General features: G+C 36.7%; 1 protein-coding gene across 2 annotated transcripts in view; it reads left to right on the forward strand.

The window, feature by feature from the left end:
* Positions 1 to 26,799, forward strand: part of ESF1 (ESF1 nucleolar pre-rRNA processing protein homolog) — a 67,143-nt gene that overhangs the window by 14,924 nt on the left and 25,420 nt on the right. For both annotated transcript variants that reach the window (XM_067565289.1, XM_067565288.1), the window contains 3 exons: positions 10,653 to 10,814; positions 22,089 to 22,210; positions 25,037 to 25,127. In XM_067565289.1, the coding sequence (XP_067421390.1) occupies positions 10,653 to 10,814; positions 22,089 to 22,210; positions 25,037 to 25,127 (375 nt within the window). The remainder of the gene's footprint in view (positions 1 to 10,652; positions 10,815 to 22,088; positions 22,211 to 25,036; positions 25,128 to 26,799) is intronic.

The following is a 26,799-nucleotide window of genomic DNA, read 5'->3' on the forward strand; positions in this document are numbered from 1 at the left end:
GTGGTGATGAAGCTAAAGGATGTGGGTTCTAGTCTCAGGTCTCTACGGTTTATCTCGGTGGTTTCCAGGCCAACCAACTGCCGTTTTTGTCCTTTTGTGTGACTCACCATTAGGTATACACGCATTTGACTCTGACACCACAACCTTAATCCCGGCTGGTATGGAGGGGAGGCCCCATGCTGGATCAAATCTGGGCGAGTGGTGTTGCAACCAGGCATGCAAGGTTACAGCACCACTTAAGTTTGGCAGCCAAGCCAAAGCTGACCAGTGCTGTGACCCCTTGTGTCAGGTCTCAGTGCCCAGAGCAGTGAGCCAGGCCCAGCAACATGGGACAGGAGCCCCTGCTGCAGGGTGAATAGAGGATGGGCTTGCTATCCTCTCCCCCAGGCCTCCTCTCTACAGCAGGCTGGGAGAAGTGCATGTTTGCTTAGGCCAGGGCCCAGTGGTTAATCTGGTCCTGGATGCGGCAGTCCGTCTGGAATCTTCTCAGGATGCAGTGATGGGTTGGGAGTTGCTCAGTAGCATCTTGCTTTATAATAAGATAGTTTTCATTTATAAGTAAATTTATATCCCCTTTAAAAGTTTGCACTGGACAAGTACTTTTGTGATTACTTTCAGAACAGTTTAGAATTCCTTTGGCAAGCTTGAAACTAGTTGTTTAAACTAGTTGGAAATATAGTCCAAATAAGTTGCAGATGATTACATTTTTGACTATCTAACTTTTTTTTGTTACTTTTGGTTTTTTTTGTCAAAGCTTGATTGTAAACTTGGAACAGTATATAATTAAATTGGCTAGAGCATAGGATAGCAATGTGAAGACTTAACTACAAAAATCTGCTTATCATTTGGTACAGTGACTTGTGCTTTAAAGTCTGCATGGCCCAATTTGTGCTTCATAAAGCCTGTGCAAGGTAAGGAGATGCTGAGGGAAAAGCTCCACAGGATAGTACAAGATATGGAAGAATAGAAATTGGGGATTTCATCAAGTTCCAAAGGTCTGTATCTTGTAGGGTGGTGTGAATCCTGCAAAGCTTGTGAGCTCCACAGATTAAAAATATATATGTGGAGACTTGCAGAATTGGAAATTCTGTATTTCTAGTAGAGGTGCGGGAGGGGAAGTTAGGGACCTTGTCTAATTTCTAAAATGTCTACTGTCCTTATATTCTTTAAATAAGGAAATTAACAGACAAACTTCATTTAAATCAAGATTGCTATTGTGTATTTATATCAAGAAACTTTGCATTTAAACTTTCAAAACAAGCAGTTCCCCTCTGCAAGAATGAGTGTTTACAAGTATGGAAATGGACAGTTCAGCGTACAGATTCATATACACAGATGACATAGTTTCTAAAATAAATGTTAATGTATAAAATATCATCATGTGTATTCATGAAACAACCTTCTCTGCCCCTGAAAAATTGTCTATTATCCATTTAACAGGCATATTTATGTTTATCATAATAACCATAATACTGGTATTACACTCTCCAACTTGCTGTCTCCCTTCTCTTCTCTATGGTGAACAGTTTAATTGTTAGCTTGGTTTGAATGGAGGATTTTTGGATCTCCAGCCTCTCTCTCTAGTGAATTGAATGAAGTTACATTTGTGGTCTGTGTTTGGAAGGTAGGGTCTTTAACTTGGAGTGGGAAGATGACTGGTTAGCAGGGCAGATAGTTTTTTGGCTTTGGAATAGTGGGTGGATAGGAGAAAGGTGTTTGTCTCTTGATCACAGCTGGGTAATTAACATGGGGAGGATAAGAGGGAAGATGTTGGGATTTCAGGCTAATAGGTGGCAAAGTAGAGGATGGTTTGAGAGCTACATGCTATGGGTGAGTAGTGATTGAAGAGCTTGTAGTCCAGCGGTTCCCAAACATTTTCCCTGCATGACCCCATTTTCAGATGTGTAGTTTCCCACTACCCCAGACAGCATGGAAGTTGCTTTTTAAAAATGGCGTCCTCTATGCAGTGTGACCTCACACGTACTGTACATGCAAGGTCACACTGCAAGGAGGATGCCATTTTGCTTTACAAAATGATGTCCTCTGGACTGCATGACCTCACATACATATAGTGCGTGCGACATCATGCCGCATGGACGGTTCGGTTTTGTGGAGCAAAATAGCATCCTCCATGTGACGTGACCTCATGCATACGTGAGTGTGAAGTCACACTGTGCAAGCGAGGCCATTTTGTAAAATGGTGTCCTCTGCATGCTCGGGATTGCTGTGACCCTATCTGCCGCTGGTGTGATCCCACTTGGGTTCATGACCCACAGTTTGGGAACTGCTGTTATTCCATACTGCAAATATATATACATAGCACATGTAAGAGAGTTTCTGGTAGCAGGGTGGGAATCAAAGTGCAGAGCTATGGCTGTTTTTGGAATCGCAATATGATAATTCTCACAGGTGCACTTAATAAGGGATGATGTGAACTATGTATATCTGACTTTATATTCCTTTAACTGCTCATTGCCATACTTTTAAAATGTTTAGTCTTTTATTAAAAATAACATTCCTTGTTATACATACATGGTAGCAACCTTTACTTAAAAATAACAATTTTTTGTCTTTCAGTATAGTAAATCCAATGTTGGCAAAACCAGGATTGATGTTATGGAATTCTTTATTTAGTGGAAAATTTTAATTGTGGAGAAAAATACAGTAGGCATTTTTAGAATTGTTCCCTATAGAATTGAAAGCAACAACTTAGTGGTATTTATTTTTTTATTGAGCTTTACCAGACTTTCCTCAAGTTATTTAAATACACAGTAACAAATATTTTTATTTTGTTGTATGAGTGATTTATAAATTTCCAAAACATACTAGCAGCACCCATTCCCTGGACACCCCTTCCTGTATTTAAAATGTGCAACAAATAATTATACTATATTTCTTGAATTCTTGATCACTCAGAAAACCTATAATTCCTTCCTCTTAACCCCATTATGCTAAGTTAACAAACAGAAAAATTATGAATTTAGTAGCATGTCCAGAAAATTAACAAATCCTTAGTGTAAAGAGTAAAACAGACACGGTTTGTATTGTTTTATAATTTACTCTGACTGGATTAGTAGAATTTGCTCTGCTTTTGTCAGCTCATATCTTTCTGCTTCTGATCGATTTGCTCTTCCTGCCTCAATTGTTTTCATATTGCTCTCTGCTCTATTTACTCTCTCTGGTTTTCTCCAGTACAGAAATGACAATGAGGAGTGCATGGAGCCAAGTATTAATATAGCATCATTATGAGTAACGAAGCTGTAGAACCACAAACATGGAAGCATACAAGAGCTTCATAGATATCTGGCATTTTTTTGGTAGAAAAAATAGTTTTCCCTTAATACTGGGAAGTCCACAAATACTTTTCTTAATGAGTTTTTTATATTTTAAATACAAGAAATCATAACTGTGACTCAAAATTATTCAAATTTGTAACATTTATTGTCAGTTAACGTCACACAAAGTTTGAATCACTAGCAGAGAATTTGATTGCAGTTATTTTTTGTAGAGATCTTGATGAAGATTTTTTTCCTGCCTATTTGTAGCCCTCTAATTATTAGAATATTTCTCTTAAGTGTCCAGTGAATTCGCTAGTCTCATTGCAGTCTGTGTTCAATCCTCACTAAAGGAAAAGAGAAATGTTATTTTTAGTTACTATTTATATTGATATTTTTAAAAAGGAGGAGTATGTACAGTGTCTTTCAGTTCTTTCAGGAACCTGTCCTTCTAAATCTGTACAATTGTGGATGTACTTAATACTCCCTAAAAGGTTTTGAAGAGGACATCTTCTATTGCCGGCTCAAGTGATCATTGAAAATATATTTTAAAAATACCCTTTAAAATTAATGAAATGACAGTGCTGTGTGAATATGTATTTTGGGTTTTTGTTACTAAGCACTGCTGCATATATTAAGGGAACATTAGTGATATAGTAATAGTGTCTTTCAACAAGTTTTCAATTCTCTTAATTTCCTTTGGGATGCAAGGAGAATGCAATATGAACTTTATGCTTACCACTGTCATAAAGTAAATTGGAGGGAATGTAAAATGTCATGAAACTTTGGTCAATTCTTTCAAATAATTTTAAAAACTGATTTGGAACACTTGCACTATATTAAAGGAAGCTAATAATCAGAGATGAGTTACAAGAACATACAGGAGATCTTTCCATTCTGTTTCAAGAAATTGCTCCAGTTCTTCTACTCAGAGCCTAGGAAATTCATCTGGCAGCAATCTCTGCTTGGTAATATCTTGCCAAGAATAATGCCCATTTGGTCCTCATTTTACTTACGAATGAATTTTAAAACACATTGCAAAGATTTTTTTTTTTTTTTTAAACTTTGTCTTTAAAAACTTTACTCACGTCTCAGAAATAATGGAGGGGCAAGTTAACTACTTAACAAATAGTCCAATTTTTCTTAACCCTTGAAAGATCCCAGGTGTACAGTGAGCGGTAGTTCATATGGTGGGACGATGGTAGAAATGGACCTTCATAGTGAGTGAGCTGACATCTTAAAGTTTCAAAAAGTTCTGTTACTGGGAGGGAAAACAAATTAAACTGTCATCACACTTTCCAGTAAATTTTCAGCCTGGAAAAGTCTTTCTTCTAATTCTGTTTTAAACAGTAAGCTTTTAATAGAAAGAAATACATTGATATTTCTTTAACATGTTCCTGATGTTTTATCCATTGACTTGTTGGATGGAGTCCTGTCATGTATCCCATATTGTTGTTGTGGCACTAAGCTCAAGCAGAAAAAATGAATTTCAGCTGTTTGAATGGAAATGTAAAACTGTGATAGTCCATAACATTCTTTCCATCCTTTTTTAATTTATATTTTTTTAAACTTATAAAAATGTTTTATTTATAAATATTGTTTCTTTTACTCCATCCTAGTCTGCTTTTATATGCAATTTTTAAAGTAAAAATGTCTCCCTATGTCTGTTGGCATTACTATCATAAAATCATGTAGTAATGTCATGCATTTCAGTGACCTGATATGTTACGGTTCATAGCACAAAATATATCCATTATTTTGCTTCTGTATTTTCCTTTATTTGAGGTAATTTGTTCCAGTCACTAAGCCTTAGTACTGTGAATCAAAGTCCAGCACTTAATTGCTATTTTGGTCCGGAACAAAAGTGACCTGTTGGGGTATTTTTAAGGACACTCCAAATTAGACACACAATTTTGTGTAGTTAATTTCTTAGTTCTGCTGTTTTATAAGACCTCTTTAGAGTTCTTCTTCTCCTGCTTAATTCTTTCAAACAAATCAATAGACCAAAACAAACTACCATAGAAAGGAGTTATAATGAGTGCTTGTTTTTAACAACCTAATCCCATATTGCACCAGTCTCTGCATGGGTGGACCTCTGTGGAGAGTCCATTGACTGTGACCGGGATCTGCATGGGGAGTGGAGTCAACTACAGTATTAATGCCTAATATGATCAAGGCAAAGGGTCTGTTTTGTGCTCTAACACCAATGACTGATGTGCGCAAATGTAGATGACATTTATCAGTAGCACTGAAAAGTGAACCCAACTGTTGCTTTTTTGTAATCTACAATTTATTTTATTGATATATTTTTAAAAATCCAGACAATTTCCTTTCTCTACTTATTTCCAACTTGAAAATACATATGGATCAATAAACTTTGTCTAGTCCTTTAAATTTGAGGGCAACCTTTAAATTCTATTTTTACTTTTAGAAATACTGAAGTTATAAATGTGGTTTTATGATTAAAATAAACTACAATACACCCAACTTCTTATAAATGAGCTGTTTTAAAAGAATATAATCACACACAGATTTGTATGCATTTATACTTTTTCCTTCAATACTTGTTAGGTACAACGGGACAATGATATACAACAAAACTGCATTAATGTATAATTTAACAGTATATATTTCTAAATTGTATTAAACAGGAGGTCATTTAGGTTGGTTCTCTGCCCCCATATCCACTAGGGCTGTCCTGGCAGCTCTGTGGTGTAAACAGTATGGTATGCTGTGTTCCTGCTGCTTTGGTGGTGGTAGTGTGGACTCACCTCTTTAGAATGTTCATGTTCAGTTATTTTGGCATGCTGCCAACATCTCCCAGAGAAAAAAGCAAATGAAGGGAATTAAATAAAGACTTTGAGTTTTTATAAATCAGATAAACCTAAATGAAATTACCTGAGACAAAGAAATGGCACTTTTCTTGCCTCTTTCCCTGTGAAATTTCAAAGGCTTGCTGCAAACAATAGAGGCATTAGAACTTTGCACATGCAAAAAAAAAAAAAAAAAAAAAAAGGTTCAGGAATGTTTTATAATGAAAAGTGTTAACCTGAGTATAAGGCTCAGTATTAACTCCTCCTGTAATAAGTTCAGACAAAAATCAATAGGCTAAACTACTCGGCATTTATTAGCTTTTAATCTAAGTGCTGTACAAAACTAGATGGAGTCAGTCCATCACAAAAGTATTTTTCACTGTTCCCTTGTAAGGAGGGATGTGAGGACTTGCATTTAGAGGTTGTAATTTGGTGGTTTGGGGATGTGAGCACTTGTATTTGGTGGTTTATAAACCCTGTTTTAACAAAGGCTTTTTTGAAGAGGGATATCATGTATTTGGGCCTGAATCCAGTCAAGCATGGGCTCAATCTGACCTTTTCTGATAAGTCTTGCCATAGTTCCTAGAATTTGATAATCTAAACCTGGGTCTCTTGTTCCCTCCAGGAGCTAATCATAATGCTACCTATCACATTACTGTGCAATTAATCTACTTTTTTCTTTCTGAATTCAAGATATTTTAAGTTATGAACATGATCCATGAACCAAGGAGAGTTACTTTGGGATTTATATTTCCATCTCTTATTCGATATGGTCACTGAGTTCAGTAGAAGCGCTTCATGCAGAACAATCACCAGATATGATCTTTTAGCTGTTATTTTACAGATGACTGCTTTTCCCCTTGCTTTGTGCCCAAATGAGTGGATAACAATCTGAAGCATATAGGACGCCCGAGCACTGTTTTTTAATAGTCAGAGTTCAGAATCCAGTCCTACATCTTTTTGAAATATGAAATAATGTATAATGACTAATGTTCGTGAAAAGAGAGATACTGTTTATTTACAGAGCATGTACAGCTTGGGACCAGCTGCATGAGCTTTCTCACAGTCTCTTCCTTGAGTGAAATGGTAGCTCAAGCTCCATAGTCAGTTTTTGAACTTTTGCATTTGAGATATTGCCTACTAATTAGGAACTGGGTTAAGACTGTTAAATTACTTCACTTTGGACACCAAACAATCAGGTACCTGTAGGGAATGGGAAGTGAGGTGTAGTGCAGTGCTGGCAAATGTTTTGTGCAATACATGCCAAGAAATTGCAAACATAATATTTTCAACACATGACATGCCAGGGGAGTGGGAATAGCTGTCATAGGATTCCTGCTGTTTTATTTTGGCAGTCAGCTATTAATTAACGGCTTGTATTTTGTTTACAGTGTTGTATGTGCTCTACTTATATAAGTTGATAGTCAATTTCTGATGTCAGAGTTAGAAGTTCATTGCTGAAAATAGTTAACATAAGTACGTTGAACTGAATGAGTCATCAGCAAAGCTACGTCCAGTCTTCCATAGAAACAAAGAATACAGCAGTGTTTTCCAAGCTCACAAAACTGTTTTTAGGAATGTGTTTTCTTCAATTCTTCCATGCTCACTATTTGTCAGCTGAGAATTGAGGTTATCAAACTTGGTTTTTCAGATAGCGTTCTCCTGGAATGTAATGAGCTACCTCTTAATCTGACCATTCAGGATCTGTGTAGCAAGAATTCTTAACACTGTGTGGGGCAGTTTGAATTGTAACTTACTTTCTATCTGTCAGAACTTTAAACCACCCCGTATAAGCTTCCAGTGACTTCTCAATTGTATCTGATTGGTAAATTTCTATGATGTTGCCCATGATATCCGTGGAAGTTTCTAAATTTTCCAGGTGTCTTCTGAACAAAGGGAAGTATTTTAGTTTTCTATCATCCAAGTCTTGAATGGTTCCAGCTTCTTCACATAAGTTTTGGTGCATGTTGAGCGAGGCCAGCAACAAGCATCGAATCACTCAGCTATTACCAGTTCAGGATAATCTTGTCCCTTTTGATCTAAGAATAAACTAACTTCTTCCAAACATTCCATGATTCCAAGAATATGGCCTTAATTTAACCATCAGACATCGCTATAAATCAGTGATCCTGCATGTTGAGACTACTTCTAAATGTTTAACTTGCTCATTTAAGCGCTCTTAAAATGATAGGATTAACAACTTGAACCACTGCCCTGGAAATATCTTTATTTGTGACGTTCCTGGCAATATTAGCAGTTTGAATCAGTTGTTGCATTTTCTTTTTCCCCACATTCCACACAATATCTGCCAATCATAAATTTACATTTGTACTATCCGCTAAACAAATTCAGACTATATCTACAGTTTTTTAGTCCGATTTTCAGTTGCTTGCCTGTTTTCATTCATATGTTAGAACTTCTGTCTTTAATTGTCTTTCTATGCAATGTAATTCTTTAATTCACTGTGGAATATTCTTTTTGATATAAAATCTTTGAACATTCTATTGGTACAAGAAAACAGTCTCCAAAATCACCATCAGAAAGTAGTTTCTCATGCTGTGCATATAGTATGACTCTTGAAAACTAGCACCAAGATCATTTGAACTATGAACAGACTTTGCACACACGTTCAACTGATTCTGAACTTCCCACAGCTTTTGTTAAATGTTCTTTGTTCTTCTGTAAGCAAACAAAGATTCTTACAGATGGTTGGAAAGTGATGTTGAACACTGAATGTTTTAGAAACCCTGCATTCAGAGCAGAGAGAACACAATTCTTTGCTATTTGAAAGTGTGAAGTCTCTTCCATTACCATGACCGTTTAATTTTGTCTTCTTAGGTAACATACTTTTAGTGAAAAATCAATAAAACCAAAACACGCAGTATCCAAACCAAAGTTGAAATCTGGATTCCAAAAGTCTGCTTCCATTAGCTGAACCAAGACTTGGAAGAGGATTGACTCATGAATGATTCCCACAGAAATAGGCCATGTGCTAAAAATCAGTAACCAATGCTATGTAGAATTTAAAGGCAGTGTCTCTGATCATGAGGACACCTTCTCTTATAAGCCAATAGAGCAGTCCATCCTCCATGCCCCCAAGAAGGAATGTCCCTTCCCCCTAAAGTCATGGCTTCAGCCTCACAAAAAAGTTTCCCTTGCTTCCTATCCTAAGCAAACACTCCTCTCCTAGCCCCCATTACCGTTAGCAGGGTCCTCAGGGATCAGTTTCTAGCTGCTGCTAGACAAAATGGAAAACAGCAGCCAAGTTAAGGATCTACTTTGCCTGCAGTCCTTCCAACAAGGGAACAACACAGTAGCAGTGTAAACCAACATCAGTTTCACGATCTCTAGCCTTAAGATTAAGAGCTGCTGCATTACTGTACTTAGTACATTAACCCTTCCATTTGAATAGCTGGTGATCTTCACATACTGACCATGCTACCAGTCAGATTTGCCTCTGCAGGGAAGTGCAGCTTGAAGTAATTTTTAAAAATTTTAAAAGCATTTTAAAGATATTGTGGATGTCTATCTCGTATAGGGTTTTCTAAAAATCTGTCATAAATCAAATTGTAACTCTTGTGGTACATTCCGTGTACGAAATAATCCCCCACAGTACCATTACAATACTTAGGCCCATTCAGCAATCACAACTAACGCTTCCTGCACAATACATTTCAGCATTCGGATGACTAGAGTCAGCAAATAGATAGTGATAACCAGGAACATAGAGATAAATGAAAGCCTGTTGCTAAAAATCAGTAGGCAATGCCATGTAGAATTTCAAGGGGAAACTCTCTGAGAGCACAATGCCATGTCCTGGCTATGTAATAATGGCACCACAGAGAGCCAAAATGTGTGGAGTAGAAAAGTTGACAAGAGAAATGTGACCAGTCACACAACAGCACATTTACCTGCTGTATGTTGCAGATGGCGGAAAGACTGTCTTCAAACCTATCAAGGGAAGTTAAGTTATAGAACTTGTATATCTGTATTCATGTGATTTGTTTCCTCTTTGTGCATATTTATTTGTATATGCACATGTCAGGCAAAATAGGTACATTGGTTTTATCTTCCTGACCTATCAGTGTCTTGTAGTCATTGATCTAGTGAATTGATCACAGAGCTATACACCAGGAACTCCTGACTTCCAGTTCTGGCTCTCTTCTGTAGCTCTGGGCAAGTCATTTAAAATTAAGGAGACAAACAGAAGTTAAGAAATTGGTAATAGTACTTATTTACCTCACAGGAATATTGTGGTGATTGTTTAGTTAGCATTTATATTGCATTTTACATTTTCAAGTTAGTAGTATGCTGTGATGGTATCAGAAACTAGTGACCCACAAGTAGGGGTGAAAACCTGTCATTAGTTCCTTCTGCCATCCAGTTTTCCCCTATCCTCAGTTTTTCGTATTTGATCGAGTAATCGATTCACAACTATGGGAAGGGTTGTCCAGACTGTTCTACCAGAAATAATTTGTTTATTTTAGCTATGTTGCCTTCAAATATTCATTCATAATATCTTGAGATTTTCTTCAATAGCTTTAGCTTTTTCTTTTTCTTTTAGGTGGGAATGTAGCCCATGAAACAGAAGATGACAAACTCAAGAAAAACCAGAAAGATGATGAAGAGCAAATTGCCAGATACAGAGCACTCTTGCAGAGTATCCAAGAAAAAGAGAAGAAACGGGAAGAAAGTGATGTGGAAATGGAGATTAAATGGGTTCCAGGTAAATTTATCTGGCACTTCAACTGTTTCTTTTCCTTTTCTCACTTGGAAAAATTTGCAATATTTTTATTGGCCAGCTTATTGAGGTATAGAATGAAGTGTGGGATTTTGTAGGAATTGAAACTAACAACAGTATTTTCTTATTCCTTAGCATTAAAAATCCAGATGGGTTATAGTGGGGGATATGGTAGTAAATAATGATTGAGCACAGTTCCTCAGCTGTAGTGTTTTGTCTAGTTTGTGCCTCTTGCCTGTTTGTCTTATGTGTTTGCTGTTTCTTTCTTCTAGATTTTTCTAGAATAGTTTTTGTATGCTTTAGAATCATAACTTATTCACACATGTAAAAATGAAAAATAAGGTATCTTTTTCCATATCCTAAAATTTGGGAAGAAGAATGTTTGTTTTTCTCTGAATAGCCACTATTTTATTTATTTATTTATTTATTTATTTATTATTTTATCTGATAAATCATTAGATCAGTGCTGATTTCATAACTTGAAACTCACTGATGGATGAAAGAAATACCCTAAATGCTCAGCTACATTTCAGTTGGCCTCTTTGGACTGTTTTTCATCAAAATTGTGCATGTGGCTTTTTTTGTAGATTGCTATAGTGTCATGCTGCAGTGATTGCTATAGTTGGGGTTCAGTTTCTGTACCAAGTTATTCTGTACTTGTTTGCCTACTTAAAAATTAATTAATTGTATTAAAAACAAATCCAGAAACACATGTTGGTGGGGAAAAAAAGGATAAGGCCTACCAATAAGCTTTTTGTAATGCTACTTCAAAATATAAATGCTTTCGGTAAATTTAAATTGGCAGACTAGTGTAAACAATTGAATTTCTGCAGACATCTGTTTACTTGTTAAACTGCCTATCACCTAATCCATCAGTGTAGCACTGCTTCATTAAAATAGGAATTTCTGAAAATATTTTCTCCAAATAGTGTAGATGGCTTTTAAAATAAATGGCAATATCTTTCAAACATTTTATTTCTTCAATGTCTTTGGATCAGAGACAACAATTTTTGGATTTAATGGCATTTATATGAAGGCAGATTCAGATTGTTTTGGAGGTTGGGGAGTTCTGCCATTTTTTCCAGAGGTATTTGCTAGAATAATTTTTATTAGGATCTCTAAATTACCTAGATCACCTTCCTGCACAGTTATGAGATGCCACATGTCAATCAGAAGGCCAAGAATGATTGAAAAAATGGAGGCTCCTAAACTATTCAGATCTGTGTTCCTGTTCACACAAAATACACCTTGCATGTGGAGGTGATAGCTAGGTGTTATGTTGCAGAGTCATATGATAAATTTATCATGTAACCTCATAGGTAAGACTCTGGGATTTGTGGCTGGATACTGACAATTTTTCTATACTTGGAAGATACCATAATATATGAAGTCCTGTTTTAGAGCAACCCTGCAGAAGTAGAAAAAAATCTCTTTGGAATAGTAAAACTAATTCTAGTCCTGGAAAAGCCTGAGATATAGGGACTTTCAGAAGGCATTATTTTTATACATAGAAAAGTTATTTTAGCTTAATTGACTGACATTGGTATTTTTGGTTCCTTTGACTCAGACCCCAAAATCTTTGAGTGGATAGGAAAGCTGTCAGTCTGAGAACTTAAAGCAATGGATGCTTTCTGGACCCCTGTATGAGCAACTTACTGATCTGCTTCCTGTATCCTACCTTGTACTACTATATTGACTCAATACATAATCTGACTCTCTAAAGTGGAGAATTGATCACATATGTAAAATAAATACATGTTGTGTTGTAGCGTAAAGGTTTTATTGGTGTGAGTTTTGTGTGTTCACATTACTCATAAGTTATGTGCGTCATATATAGTCTACTAATGAGTCTGGTTGATTACACACATGTAGTTCAACCATAACTAACACACTAATTTATAGTTATGTACCTAGTACATATTTAGTGCAAAGTACTTGCCTTGAAGTTTGATGTTGACAAATGTATCTGGAAATGCACTTTTATATAGAAAGTGACAGAAGTTAGTGATGATGTGAAAAGTATTACCTAAAATGTTGAAGGCTAGCAAATCATAAAGTGGAAAAATTCCTGGGTGACTGAACCAAGGAAACGATTTCTCCTATAACTGTTCTATGACTAGAAGAAACCACACTTCAGTCTTAAAACACTGCACCAAACATGTTGAGCAGAACTCTTTCATGTTTCTTAGAAGATCACCTCCACTAATTAGTGCTCTGTCTGGGGTGTCTTTAACTCACTTCAGATGCCAGACCTTCCTAAGGGCAGCATTCTTTCTCATGACTAGGTTGGAATGCCCCTTCGAAAACAAGATTTTTCAAGGTGGCACTTACAGACTGTGGTACATGCAAAACTTTTTCAAGCAAGGTTAGTATATATCTAGTCTTAGAAAGAAATGACAGGAAATAAACTATACACTGATTTTCTAGGTCTGTTCATGCATCTGATTTTCCCATATGTGGGAAATGTATTCAACACCAAGAAAAAATGTGAAATGTTGGAATCTGTATGACACCATACCATAACATTTTGCTGCATAATTTATAGAAAACTATTTTAGAAATGTTTGAAATTCTAAAATTAGCACTTTACTTTTTTTTAATCCCTTTCCACCTGTAAAGCCAGGTGGCTGTTTCCATGAGTACAATTGTGCAGGATTTGGAAGGATAGTGAAAATTATAATTTAGAACATTATAAAAATTGTGAAATCCCAATCATTAGAGGTTTTTAAGAACAGGTTGGAGAAACATTTAGTGTTGTGTTTTCTGCCTTGTGCATCATGACCAGTACATAATTTTGTAGGCCGGTTTCTGTTCTGTTTACAGTTGTGCAGTCCCGCTGACCATAAATGAAGATAGGACTTGACTCACTAACAGTAACTTAATTATTCTGTTGATAGTGTATGAGTCAGAATAGAATCCAGTTCCATCTTCCATAGTTGTTGTTGTTTCATATTAGTCCTGCAGTATGAGCAGAAATAATAAGTAGCAAAATTTATTTTTGTAACTCAAATATTCAGATGCGAGTCTGAATACACTCGGAATTACTTCTGCTTAATAAATGCCATCTCTTTTGTATTGCGTTTTGGCCCATAAACTGAATTCATTGCCCAAAAGAAGTTTCTGAAGTATAAAATAATAAATGCACAAGAAAAGATCTGCTTTTGAAAGCATAAATTGATAACTACAGAAAATGTCCATGAATATTTCTTGTGTTTGATGTAATTTCAATTACTTCTGACATATATTTTCCCTAAATTTACCTTTAAAAATGTACATCGCTACCTGTGATTGAGATGAAGGATTTAATAGCACATCCGAATCATCATGTTATAATTCCACTATCCACAGAGTGTCAGTATGTGCATACATGTCGTTGCTTCATCATGAATGGCTTCTAATTCATTGTGGCATCAAGCATCCAAATGAGCTGAACATTTTTATGCATAGGTAACTATTACACTATTTTCACAAGGACTTTATGTTGTCAGCGCCTTTAGACCCAGTAATGTTGGAAACCACAATGGAAACTGTGTGTTGCTGTTATTAATGTGTTCTGTATGTAGAATATAGACAAGGCATTGGTTTTTAAGTAGTTAAGCTACTCATTTTGTTTTTAAATTGTATTTTGAAATAGCTCTGTGCATACACACAGAATTCTAGAACTCTGAATAGGTAACTGAGCTGCAGTGCATGGATTGTAATATTAGACTGCAGTTCCATGCAAAAAATTATCTTGCAAATAACGTATGTGAGTTTCTTCTGATAATTACAACAATCCAACTAAATTAGTGTGATGACTTTATAACTATGAACTGTGAGTCAACCATTCACTGGAGTATTAGGGAAAGCTGTTATGAGGGTGAAAGGAGTACCTATCGGGGTTGAGAAATTAATGAGACTGAAACCAAAGGGGAGAGTTCTCTAGTTACTTTGAGGTGAAGAGGGTGAAGCTGTCTGTGGAAAATGGGTAAGACAGGAAGAGTAAGAAGGGATCCTTTGCAAGGCACAGTTACAGGGCTCTGAACCATGTATTATATAAGATTAACCTTCATTCTGGCCTTCATAATATGTATTATGGTAGTCTTTAATTACATAATTGCATATTATCTTTCCTGCCTTATTCAGTGAACAGGATGAATGGTGCTCAGTTAATAGGTGGGTATGCAGTATCTTGTTTTATCCTCATCATTCAGTGTATGCCCACAAGCTTTATTTAATGCACACAATCTAAGCCCTGCACTTAAATAAAATACTGATTCCTTCACGGGCTTTTTCTATTATTTGGTCACAAATTCATTGCTCATGAAGCACTCCTACTCTTATCTTCATGACACCACTGGGTGAAGTGGTATTATCTCCAAGTTTAAAGCCAAAATTATGTCCACTGATTCTGGGAGCCCAATCTGAGATGCCTACTTGGGACCTGACTTTTTCAGAGTACATAGCATTTCTATAACCCTTTATGTTCAACACCCAGGTCCTGTAGACTTCAGTTGCATTTGTGCAAATCTGACTCCATGTGTCTCAGATTGGTCACCCAGAAAATGAGGAACACAGTTAGTGGTTAGCTGCAACAGTTTTGGTTTATATGATTTGCCTGGCACTACAGGGGTAGAATCCAGTTCTCCAGGGGGCATAGAGCTGCTTTAACCATAAGGCCATCTTTTTTTCTTCCTGCAGTCCCTTGCTTCATTCACTGCCCTTCTTCCAACTTTTGCAACAAATGAAGCAGGAGTCCTACAGACAATAGTTTCATTCACTATACAACCCTGATATATCACCTGAGCACTATCCATCCTGTGCACTAAATGATGCACAAATCCTGTTCATTTGTTGTTTTTTTTTAATATGTGATCATGTAATTAAGGACTTTATCATGCATCCCACAAAAGGGGAAAATTAAGATTACATTGGCATTTCATCACTCTGAGTGCTTGACTTTACAATTATTAATGTTTTGATGTAGGTTTTTGGATGCAATTAACTTAAAAAATCCTGAAAAAACAAATATACGGAATCATGTTAACACCCACATGGGTCATCAGTAGACTTGGAATCTTTAGAAACACTGCACAGTTCCTCAACTATTTGAGCTAATGGAGTAACTGATATCAGTAGTAGACTTTTATCTTATCTGTGGACCACTAGAAGGAATGGTGAGCTCACTTTGCCCATGGGTTTCAAAGCTGTTTGCTGACCGCAGTGGACTGTTGAGACAATGAAATCCTGTTTTAATTTTAAATCCTGGAGGGAAGCGTATCTCGTGGTTATAAACACTTCTGCCACCGTGCCCTCTTCTCCTATCCATCCACCGTCTAGCTCTGACCCCCCCTGCTCCTGTCCATCTGTTTCCAGGCTCTTGTTCCTATTCTTCTCATTCTTCTCCTATTGCATTAGGTTGTTTCCTCCTTTGTGCTACCTGGGCACCATCAGTGAAACTACTGACTGTAGAGGAGATACTGTCTGCCTGCTCTGAGTTATGATGCCTAGTACCATAGTAGCTCCCAGGTGCCAGGAGGAGCAATTATAGAGGAAGCCCTGCCCCATAGGATGGAGAATGCATCATCATTTTGTGGGGATGGTGCATGCATAGTGTTTTTGCATGTAGATGCTATGGAGATGTTGCATGCTCTATGCATATGGATTAGTTTTCAGAGCTCCAACAATGGAAATATGATAACTTAAGCAAGCTGAGGGTCTGACCCATGAATTGCTTGCATGCCTTTTGTTTGTTTATTTATTTTCATTTTTTTGCAGAGGGCAGTATGTAGGCTGATATAGTAGAGGAATCCTTGGTTTTTAACAAAAAATAAACTTCAAAACAATTGTATTTATATTTTGCTTTTGTGAATTTTGAGACTCTTAAAACTGGTTTTCAGTATTCATATTACTTTTAAGATTTCCTGACCAGTTCAGAATTAGTTTTGTTCCTATATTGCTATTGCCAAGCCTTTCTGTTACCTAATATTTATTATTGTACTGTAGGATGCTTTTTATAAAAGGATTTTAATAACCAGATGTTTAAAATAAAAAGAAAATTACAAGAGACTAATATAGGAAGACTTTTAAATGGAAAGTCTGAGATTTGAATTAATTTAAAAATTTAAGCTTTGGCACAAATTTTCATGCACAATTGTAGCAAGCATACTTGGTGAATGAATCAGTGTTCTTTGAATCATAATCGTTTTAACATAAATCCAATACCAGAACAAATCAAACAGATTTGGTTCCAGTTATTTTAGCAATGTTTCTTTTAGGCACAAAATGAGTGTTTTGTATCTGTATCTGTTCATCTGTTTTTATACAGTCATATTTGATTCAAGCAATAAATACCTTAGGCGGTGCTAGCCAGTTCTCAAAATTTTACATACTCCCATAGAAGGTTTCTGTGCTTTAGACTTCATACATGTGGTAGACTACAATCATATTCCTAATATCATTTTCGAATACTTCTCAACTTCACATTTTTCATTTAATTTGAAACATTCATCCTTTGGGAAGAGTGAAATGTGAATATTAAACAGGAGTTAAAACGGTACTTTAAAAATTACTTGTTTTCATCCTAAATAAAAATCAAGTGCAATAATCTCCTCCTAAGGTGCTGTGGTTCTCTATGCCATATGTTGTTGGAAGGATTATATGGAGTGAGACAGTGTTTTCATTCCATATGATCTTTGAAGATAGCGTATATGGCTCATTCTGTATTCTTAGTTAATGTGCTCTTTGAATGAGGTATTCCTGCCTCCTGCAGTGCACAAAAGTATGCACTCCATTGGGCAAACTAGAACTCTGCAGGAGTTCTTTATTTTGAATATCTTTAGGTACTAATAATGGTCCCATCCTTTGATACTTTGTCCTTTTGAAAAGTGAGATTAAATCTACCTAGTGATGCAAGATAACCCCCAAGGTCTCTGGGAAAACATTAACTATTTTTGATCCTTAGAGCTTAGATAAAACAAACGTGATATCAGTCATGCTATTGGGCAGTCTTCTTTGAGGGCCTCAAGAATGCACCCTGTTTTACATAGGACTTCCTTATTTTGGTCTACTCTTCCTTCAGGTGTGGAAAACCCCTCGAAGTTGTTTACAGATGGTTCCCTATATCCTTTTCAGAATATTTCTATGAGACATTCCTTGCAGCTACTTGCAACAAGGGTTTCACATTGACAAAGCATATATCAAGATTCTTCCTTCATTTTGCTACATGAAATGAATTTGCTAGTTTGGATTCCCTAGAATGAAGAAATGTTTTCCTTTCTCCCTCCTCCTTCTCTACTCCCACTTCCACTTCAGGCAGGTGGATTACAAATGGTCTAATAAAAGTATTTTTCTAGAGTTTGGGCTGTTATATCTCCCATTCTGGCGAAATTTGAATTATAAAATTGAAGGACAGCCAGCATATCAAAATCTTCCTTAAGTGTTGTCTTAATAGCCTGATTGAAGACTTAAGGCACTTGCACATTTTGTTTTTAATTAATTTACAAATGTTTCAGTGGAAATCCGCAGTAGCCAATCATTCTGTCATAGTTCCAGGGGTGGCTAGTTCCTTGGACGTGTCTACAAGTGTGACATTTTTTAAAAATTCTCAGTTGCTGACCCTTGTTTTTCAGGGTAAACCAATATTCCTTTTTCTTTCTGTGAAAGCTACTCTGGCTTTTCACCACAGAAAGCTTTCTACTAACACTATATTTTAGAAATGTTTATAGATTAACTTTTGGTTTTTTAATTTTCCTTTCTCTTTTTTCTTATTCTGCCAGTGTAAAAAGGAGTGGAAGGAAAACAACCATATCAAAACAGTAGCTACTTTTTTGTGTATGTTAATTTAATTGAAAATGGAAAATGTCTGAAAACAAACTTTTCATTAATTTCATGTTTAGAAAGAAGTAATTTTCGGACAACTTTTAAAAAATAATTCTGACCAGCTGTAAACTTTTTACAGTCTAAGTAGTAGCTTATTTGGATTTGAGTCCCAGTGCTCACATGCCATGTTTTTGGTCAATCCTACTGAACAATTCAGTTGCATCCCACTCTCTCACTGCTGATTTATTTGGCAGCATAAAGAGCTACTTTCAAACAGACGATAAAGATTTCCCCCCCTATTTTGTTCTTTTTTCGTGGCTTTCATTTGGGGAAGGTTGTGACAAAACGATACTGTGATTCATTTACTTCATTTGTAGATCTCGATTTTCTATTATGTAGGTATGTGGTCTGAAGATCAGCTCTTGATTGTGTGCAGATTACGGTAGTGGTACCTAAAGAAGACAATTTATTTTCCTTTCTGTAGTCATAAGCCTTTTGACCACTTAGAAATAAATTTTCATTCTCAGGTTGGACAATCATTTCTAAGCCATTCTAATCTGTGAAGGAAGTTTAATGCCTTTCTTGTGGTATTTGGCAGCCTTATGAAAGAGCTATATTATTCTCCAAGTCCTACTTCGGTAGGAGGATCAAATGATTCTGTTTTCTAGGCAGATAAATCAGCAATCTGGTAACCTCCTTTGGGAGTGAACCTCATTCAGCTGGAGATGTAACTCGTTTTTCTATCCAAAATCAGCCCTTTTCAGAGAGAATCTGTAACATCACTAGCTGACCATCAATATTTTTTTCTAAGCCTAACAAAATTTAGTTGCTTTTACCTTTTGGATACAGTTTTTGGGGAACAGAAGAGTCTGTTCTCAGTGCATTTCAGGAAGATGTGTATTGTTGAAAACAAATATATGTCTGTATATATAATAAAAATATTATGGTTTGAGAGAGCTTTTCAGTTGTCTTATTTTTGCTGACTTGTAATAACCTCTTTCTTTGCATTGTAGTGACTGTCTTAGTACTTGCTCCCTATTTTATTACACTGCTTGCATGGCGGTTGGATGATTGTCACTGCTTGTTACTTCCCCATAGTCACGTTATTTCTGCAGTAAATGAGGCAGCAGTCCTACAGATGAGCCTTCATCCCCAGAGCAATGGAAAAATAGTATGTTGTCATGTAATTAAAGAGCATATCATAAACCATATACATAGAGAGGCTGAATTAAGATTGCAACCTCAATTTTTTTGGCATTTCCTAATTTGAGTGCTTCATGTTGCAACTTTAATAATGCTCTTTTAACAGGTGTTTTTTTGTGTAATGTGTATACAATCTAGTCATTCATTTGTGCAAAGCTCCAGGGATGACAATATCTAGTCTAAAGACTGCCCGTGGCAAAAGGTGGCACAAGTATAGCTCATAGCTGAGGAATGTGTTTGTTTAAATATTTCTTTTAAAGTTCAGAAGTTTATGCATTTGTTTTTAGGAAGGCTTAGTTATATTTAAGACTAATTGCTTAATCTTTTTAAGCCTTTTGTGATTAGAAAGATTTTGAACAGGTAGATTACTCTTCTGTGGTTCATGCTTTCCTGAGAGCCCTGTGAAGCTGTCATTTGCTGTGAAAGGGAAGAGGAAATTTCCTTCAACAAAACATTTAGCCTGATATTGAACTTTTTTGAATTGTTGACAGCTCAGGAAATGTGAACTTGAGTATTTCTCCTAGAGTACACACCTGACAAAAGGACATCAGAAAGATGAAGATCTAAGTTAATGATCTGATAATTACGGCTCCCCAGGGATGTAGAAAGAGGAGATGGTGGATTACTTATGTCCTTTGATCTTTTGGTTCATATTGGCTGCTAAATATAAAAAAGTACTTCATGTAATTTGATAATCTTAAATAAATTAGAAGAGAATTTATTTAGCTATTTTCAATTTTGGTTTCTGATGAGTCATCATAATTTGAAAGTCTACCCAAATGAAAATGTCTTTCTTTATGCATTTTATATATTTATAATATATATGTTTATTTATTTAGCCACTATGGAGGTAATATGCTCTGAGCGTAACCCCTAATCTCTACTTTACCTTACCTTGTTACCTTAGAAGCTTTTGAATCTGGGTTTTCTGTCATACCAAAAGTCTACTGTTTCTAATTTTTGAGATACTTCTCTCCAACCAAAATAGTCAGACTTCAAGGTGTTTGTTTAAAAAAAAAAAAAAAAAAAAAAGTTTTGTGAATTTAAAACTTAGACTTTTCTAGAGAAAGCAAAGGTTTTTTTGTAAAATCAAAGGATGTCAATAAGCAACATTCTTGTGTGCACACCACGCTTATTCCAGTATTTCAGAGCAATTTTAAAGATAACTAAATAGTAATATCTATTTCTGTCTCAAAAATATTTTTTCCTTCTATTTCTATTCATCAGATTGTATCATTTATATTACAAAACCAAAAATCATTCCTTTTTTTTTCATGCACACGTGACTTTTTTTTAATTAAAGTTGAAATTCGGGGGGGGAGGGAACTGAATATGAATCCCACAAGCTTGTGCGTTCCCTCTAGGAGCTCATACTCAAAATTCCTTAACTTAATTTGCATTTAAATGTACTTCTCTCTTAACATCTCTCTTCTTGTGAAACCCTATATTTTAAAATTTATCTTTTTTCATTATAGAATTATAGAATGAAGTAAAATTAAAATGCTGAGGAATTTTAAATTTGCTTCCAGGTTTGATGTATTTTGCTAGAGAGGCACAATAATAAAGGGAAATATAAACATTAAAATCCCTGTGGAGCTTTCTAATTAAACATACTGTTGGAAGGCATTCTGTGAAATGGGCCACATTGACTAGACTAGAGGTTAAAGCACACCACTGGGAGATGGACCTAGGTTCTAATCTCATTTTAACACTTGTAATGTTGGGCAAATCACTTAATCTTTCAGTGCTTCGTTCTCCCTTCCCCTGGAAACCTGGGATAATTGTACTATGCCCATCTCAGAATGATTTTGTGAAGCCTAACTAATACTAGTGAAGCACTTTGAAGTCCTCAGATGGAGGACGCAAGGTGTTAAGTTGTTACCCCAGTGCTAAGAATGTGACACTTGTAGACAGCAGTGCTGAGTTGAGGAGAAAGGGCAGTGTAGTGAATGAGAAGTCCTGAGGACTTGATATTGCCACTCTCGTTCTCTCAAACATCTGTACAGCTTACCCCTGAGGTGCTGGGGTGTTTAGTAGCATGAAGGAGGAACATTTGAACAGCAAGCTGACCTTTCCCCTGGATACATTGCCTTGGCAATTGGTATTTGTGCAATTATGTGGCTCAAAAGATAGTAAATATATCCCTTTGGACCAGGGCCTTGATGATGAGAAGAAGCTAGAGGGTTTTTTAAGACGATGAAAAAACTTGTAAGAAAACTAATTTTGCCTATTGATCTGTTTTTTATTTTGCCATAGGACTAAAAGAAACTGCTGAAGAGATGGTCAAAAGCAAGTTGGAAGGAAAGGATAAACTAACTCCATGGGAACAATTTTTAGAAAAAAAGAAAGAGAGAAGAAAACTGAAGAAGAAAGAAAAGGTAAAGCATGCTCCATTCGCTCACATTTTTAATTAAAACCTATAACATTCCTATTTTGCCTTGAATTAAGTGCAGAGGATTTACAGTTTTTAAAATGATTTTGAGGACTGATAGTCTCTAAATGAACTCTCACCACACTATTTACAAGTGACCAAATCTAGAGAGTTAGAAGGATGTTCAGGGTAATACTAGTCATAAATGCTTGCACATATTTTCATCTCTCTTTGGCAGCCAAAGTCAATATCATTATAAATTTGTGTGATTGAAGGAAAATAAACGTGCATCTACCCAGAAAACTACCTTTTTGATCTTAGAGTTTTGTTACATTCTGTAATGTTTAAGTAGTGACCTGTTTGTTGCTAAAATATGATTGGATAGTAAGGCTTCTGATTAGGATGCACAAAACTCCCGAAGTTCTAGCAGCATAAACATTTTAAATGGCATTTAGGGGTGGTTCAAAGATCAATGTATATACGTGAGGGATATTTCTGAGTATGAATGACAAAATGGAATTGCTTTCATACCACTACTCTTTCTGTCTTGCTACTTTTCACCTTTTCATTTACTAAAGGAATCTGTGATTTGATTCCTGTGGTGGTAACACATGAATGTAGGGAGACTTTTTTTTTTAATATGTTGCCTAACCCTCCCTGCATTTACTTTCCTCATCCTGAATCAGCCCCGATGTCACAGATGTGGTTTCCTCATAGTGCCTCCTGCTGGTCAAGGGTGGCACTGCAGGTGGTTCTTGTCTCAGTTTACAAGGTGTGGCAGCCTGTTGAGAACAGGGTGGCCCTTACCATATGCTTGGTGTCAGTCCTTACAAGATTAAATGATAAAGTCAGATGGAGGCTGTCTGTATCTTTAAACAGATAAAAGGCAGCTGCTTGGTTGCAGTGTTTTAAACAAAGGATCTTACTTAGACCTGGGGTTCTGGACTAGCACTGAGGAGCTTTTGTCCTAATCTCACCAAGCACTCCCCCAGAAGAAGCAGGCAAACCTTAACTGGTCTGCTGCCTCGCTGTTGGTCATTGTCTTCTCCTGGCCCTTGTGAAGGACTTGTCTTGTTGGTAGCCTGGCCTAAGTAAGTTTTCTTTAAGCAGGAGATGTCAGGGCTTTAATGCTCTAACAGGAGGCAGTGAAAGCCTGATAGACCCTATCACACTGAAAAAACAGATACATTAACAAAGTTGTAGAAGTTATTTTAATTAATTTGTCCATTCTGTAAACAAAGTTTCAAATATCATTTGATTGGTAACTGCTAAACACTTCTGCAAGTAAAGTGGATTCTTGTGTTAAATAGTGTTTCTAGAGGCTACAGCAACTCTTGCTAGTGTAAGACTCTCATTTACCCTGTCTAAATAAGGCAGGGTAATGGTTCACATATGCGGGAGGCTAGGTGTTCTAAGGGAAAGGTCCTCAGTTCTTGAACTTGCTTCCCCTGTAAGTTCAAACCCACATTTGATAAACTGCAGGGCACTGTATAAGGCTATTTACCCAAGATTTTGCCTAAATGCAGAGGCATAATGGGGGACTAACTAACTTGCCTAAAAAGGTGATTGTGGAAAACATGTAATTGATTATTCCTGTTTCAAGTAGGACCAGCACACTTCATAAATCTCCCAGTAAGTGTAACGTTTGTTAATATGCTGGGTTTATAGTTTTTGCTTGTGGAATACAAGCAATTATGAATCAGGTGTGATCGAACAGCTGTGCTTTTTTGACAGTGACTTCAACCTGGATGTTTGAGAACTGCCCTCTGTAGAGAAGAAAGGATATACTATCTTCCATAGTACTTCATAAATATGCTCCACAAACTTAGTGTATAACATGTAAAGCTGAGGTCTATGTAGATGTAGACATTCCTGACTACTCTCCTGGGTGCAACGATTGAGGGAAGTGATTATTCCTCTCTATTTGGCACTGGTGAGGCCACATTTGGAGTATTGTGTCCAGTTTTGGCCTCCCCACTAAGGAAGTATGTGGACAAATTGGAGAGAGTTCAGCAGAGAGCAATGGAAATGGATTAAGGGGCTGGAGCACATGACTTATGAGGAGAGGCTGAGGGAACTGGGCTTGTTTATCCTGCAGAAGAGAAGAGTGAGAGGGGATTTGATAACGGCCTTCAACTACCTGAAGCGGGGTTCCAGGGAGGATGGTGCCAATCTGTTCTCAGTGGTGGCAGAAGACAGAACAAGGAGCAATGGTCTCAAGTTGCAGTGGGGGAGATCTGGCTTGTATATTAGGAAAACCTTTTTACTAGGAGGGTGGTGAAGCACTGGAATGGGTTACCTAGGGAGGTGGTGGAATCTCCATCCTTAGGGGTTTTTAAGGTCTGGTTTGACAAAACCCTGGCTGGGATGATTTAATTGGGGTTGGTCCTGCTTTGAGCAGGTGGTTGGACTAGATGACCTCTTGAAGTCCCTACAATTCTTAATCTTCTGTAATTCTATGATTTACTTGTTGATCTCTTTGAATCATTAACTTGAAAAATATTGTGTGAGAATATGAAGAATTGAACATTTTTTTCTGATCCTATAACTAATTGGAATGTGCATATAGGATATGTTTTATGGACTTAAGACTTCTTTGAATATGTAAATTATTCTGCTTTTTGTGTACATAGTAAGATTTATAGTTTAGTGTGTTCTGTACTGTCTTAGAATTGTTTACTTACATTCACCTATTTCAGTTCTATGCCATTTAGATTATAATGTTAAAGATGTGAATTAGTAGCAGCTAGCAGAAATTATATTTCATTTAGATGAAACTTCTGTATTAGTTGCATGTTGATGGGAAAAGTGAAATTATTGTATTATGTTATAGGCTACTGCCAAGGAAGAATTGAGTGAAGATGAATTTCCATCTGATGTTGACTTGAATGACCCATACTTTTCTGAGGAACTTGGGAAAACAGGTTGGTCAATAAAAGGAAATTTTACTTGTTTAATGTGCTCTTTTTTAAAATAACAGGCTATCAAAATAGAGAAATATAAAAATAAGGCTCAGTTGCCAGGGATCGTGTGTGGAATTTGTGATAGTATGTGCATCTTGGCCTGTATTGTATGAAATGTCAGGGAGACATTTCTCCCAGTATGGTACTTTCAGCAATGACCATCAACTGCTCATTGCCAGAAAGTGACTATGTGGGAGGCAAACCTATCAGCTGGTCCTCTAAATGCATCAAGAGAAGAAGAAAGAACCTCATTGCTCCTGAAAGCCAACGAAGTTTTACCTTGTGTATAAATGGAGATACAGGGCATAACAGCTTTGGTGAGGCCCCTTTGAGGTTTGGATAATTGAGATAAGTATATTAAGTTTTTTGTATATATCCAGACTGAATTTGAGCTCTTACCCGGAAGTCTTTCAGTCATTAACTGGGAATGCATAAGATATGGATGCTGACAGAGCCAGAAGTCATGGCAGTAATCTGGCACTTCAGTTTCTTTGATTTTAGATGGAAATGGGAATTAAAAAAACAAGAGTGTTTCAAGACCTCTCAGAACATGCTTGATTATTTAAATGGATGGGGATTCAAGGGTCCTTATTTTGGGTGAACTGTTCACCCCTCTTTACTTTTGAGGTCTGCTGCATCTTTATGTGGCTGCCAGTCCCAACCCTGGATTAAGTGGGGGAGGGTTGAGTGCAAGGATAACTGTCACAGTTGAGAACAACTGCATCAGGATTTCCCTTCACTGGTCCCCACTCTCTGGCTTCTGCCACCCCAGCCATCACCTTTCTTAAGTGGAGACTCCCTTCTGACTAGAGTATTTCCAGGCTACACAGTTCCCTGCCTTCACTGTGTTACTTAGTGGAGACTGGCTGCTTGCTTTCTGTCACCTGTTTGCTTTCTCTTCAGAGATAGTTAACAGAATAACTGCTCACAGTCATAAAAAGCCATAAATACCACACAGCTCTTTTTATGCAAGCTTGTTCTATTCTTAAGGTAAAAGCACTACAGCGAAAATGTATTAAAAACAATAAAAGAACCTTTGCATGCTAATAAGCTTACCAGAGATCATACCAAACCTAACCTGGGCTCTGGAAGGAACAGTCCTTCAGTACCCCACCCAAGGGGTTTCCTTGTAGCTTCCAGCTGATCACAGCTTCAGCTCAGAGCAAGCACACAGTCTTGTGCCTTAATAGGCTCACTCCTTCAGCTCCTCTGTAAGGATTGAGGCCCCTAATGGACATGGGGTCCTGTGCATTTGTTGGATCAGGAAGAAGGTCCTAAGCCTGTTTAAAACCCAGCTGTTTATCTTTTGTTTGCATTTTTAATACAATGGATCCCAAAGGATTCAGTAAGATTTAACCTAATTCAATAAAGTTGATCTTAATTCCATAAGGTTTGTCTAGGATTTTACAGGAAATTGTCAGTCTGTCACGCTAACTATCAAGGCTCGTAAAAAAAAAACCTGTTGGTTATGGAAATGGAACCAAGCTGCCATTTCTAGTAAAAATGGCTGCTCAGCAGAGAACACAGCCGATGACCTGGGTGTAAACAGCAGCAAATGACAGAGGAATGGAAGAGTTTAGTTTCTATCCTGTGCACCAGCATTGGTATAGGAAGGATGTAAATGTTTCACATT

This window comes from Emydura macquarii, unplaced genomic scaffold (genome assembly GCF_026122565.2).
Source record: "Emydura macquarii macquarii isolate MOO-44397 ecotype Brisbane River unplaced genomic scaffold, CSIRO-AGI_Emac_v2 contig_2676, whole genome shotgun sequence".
Classification (NCBI taxonomy): Eukaryota; Metazoa; Chordata; order Testudines; family Chelidae; genus Emydura; species Emydura macquarii.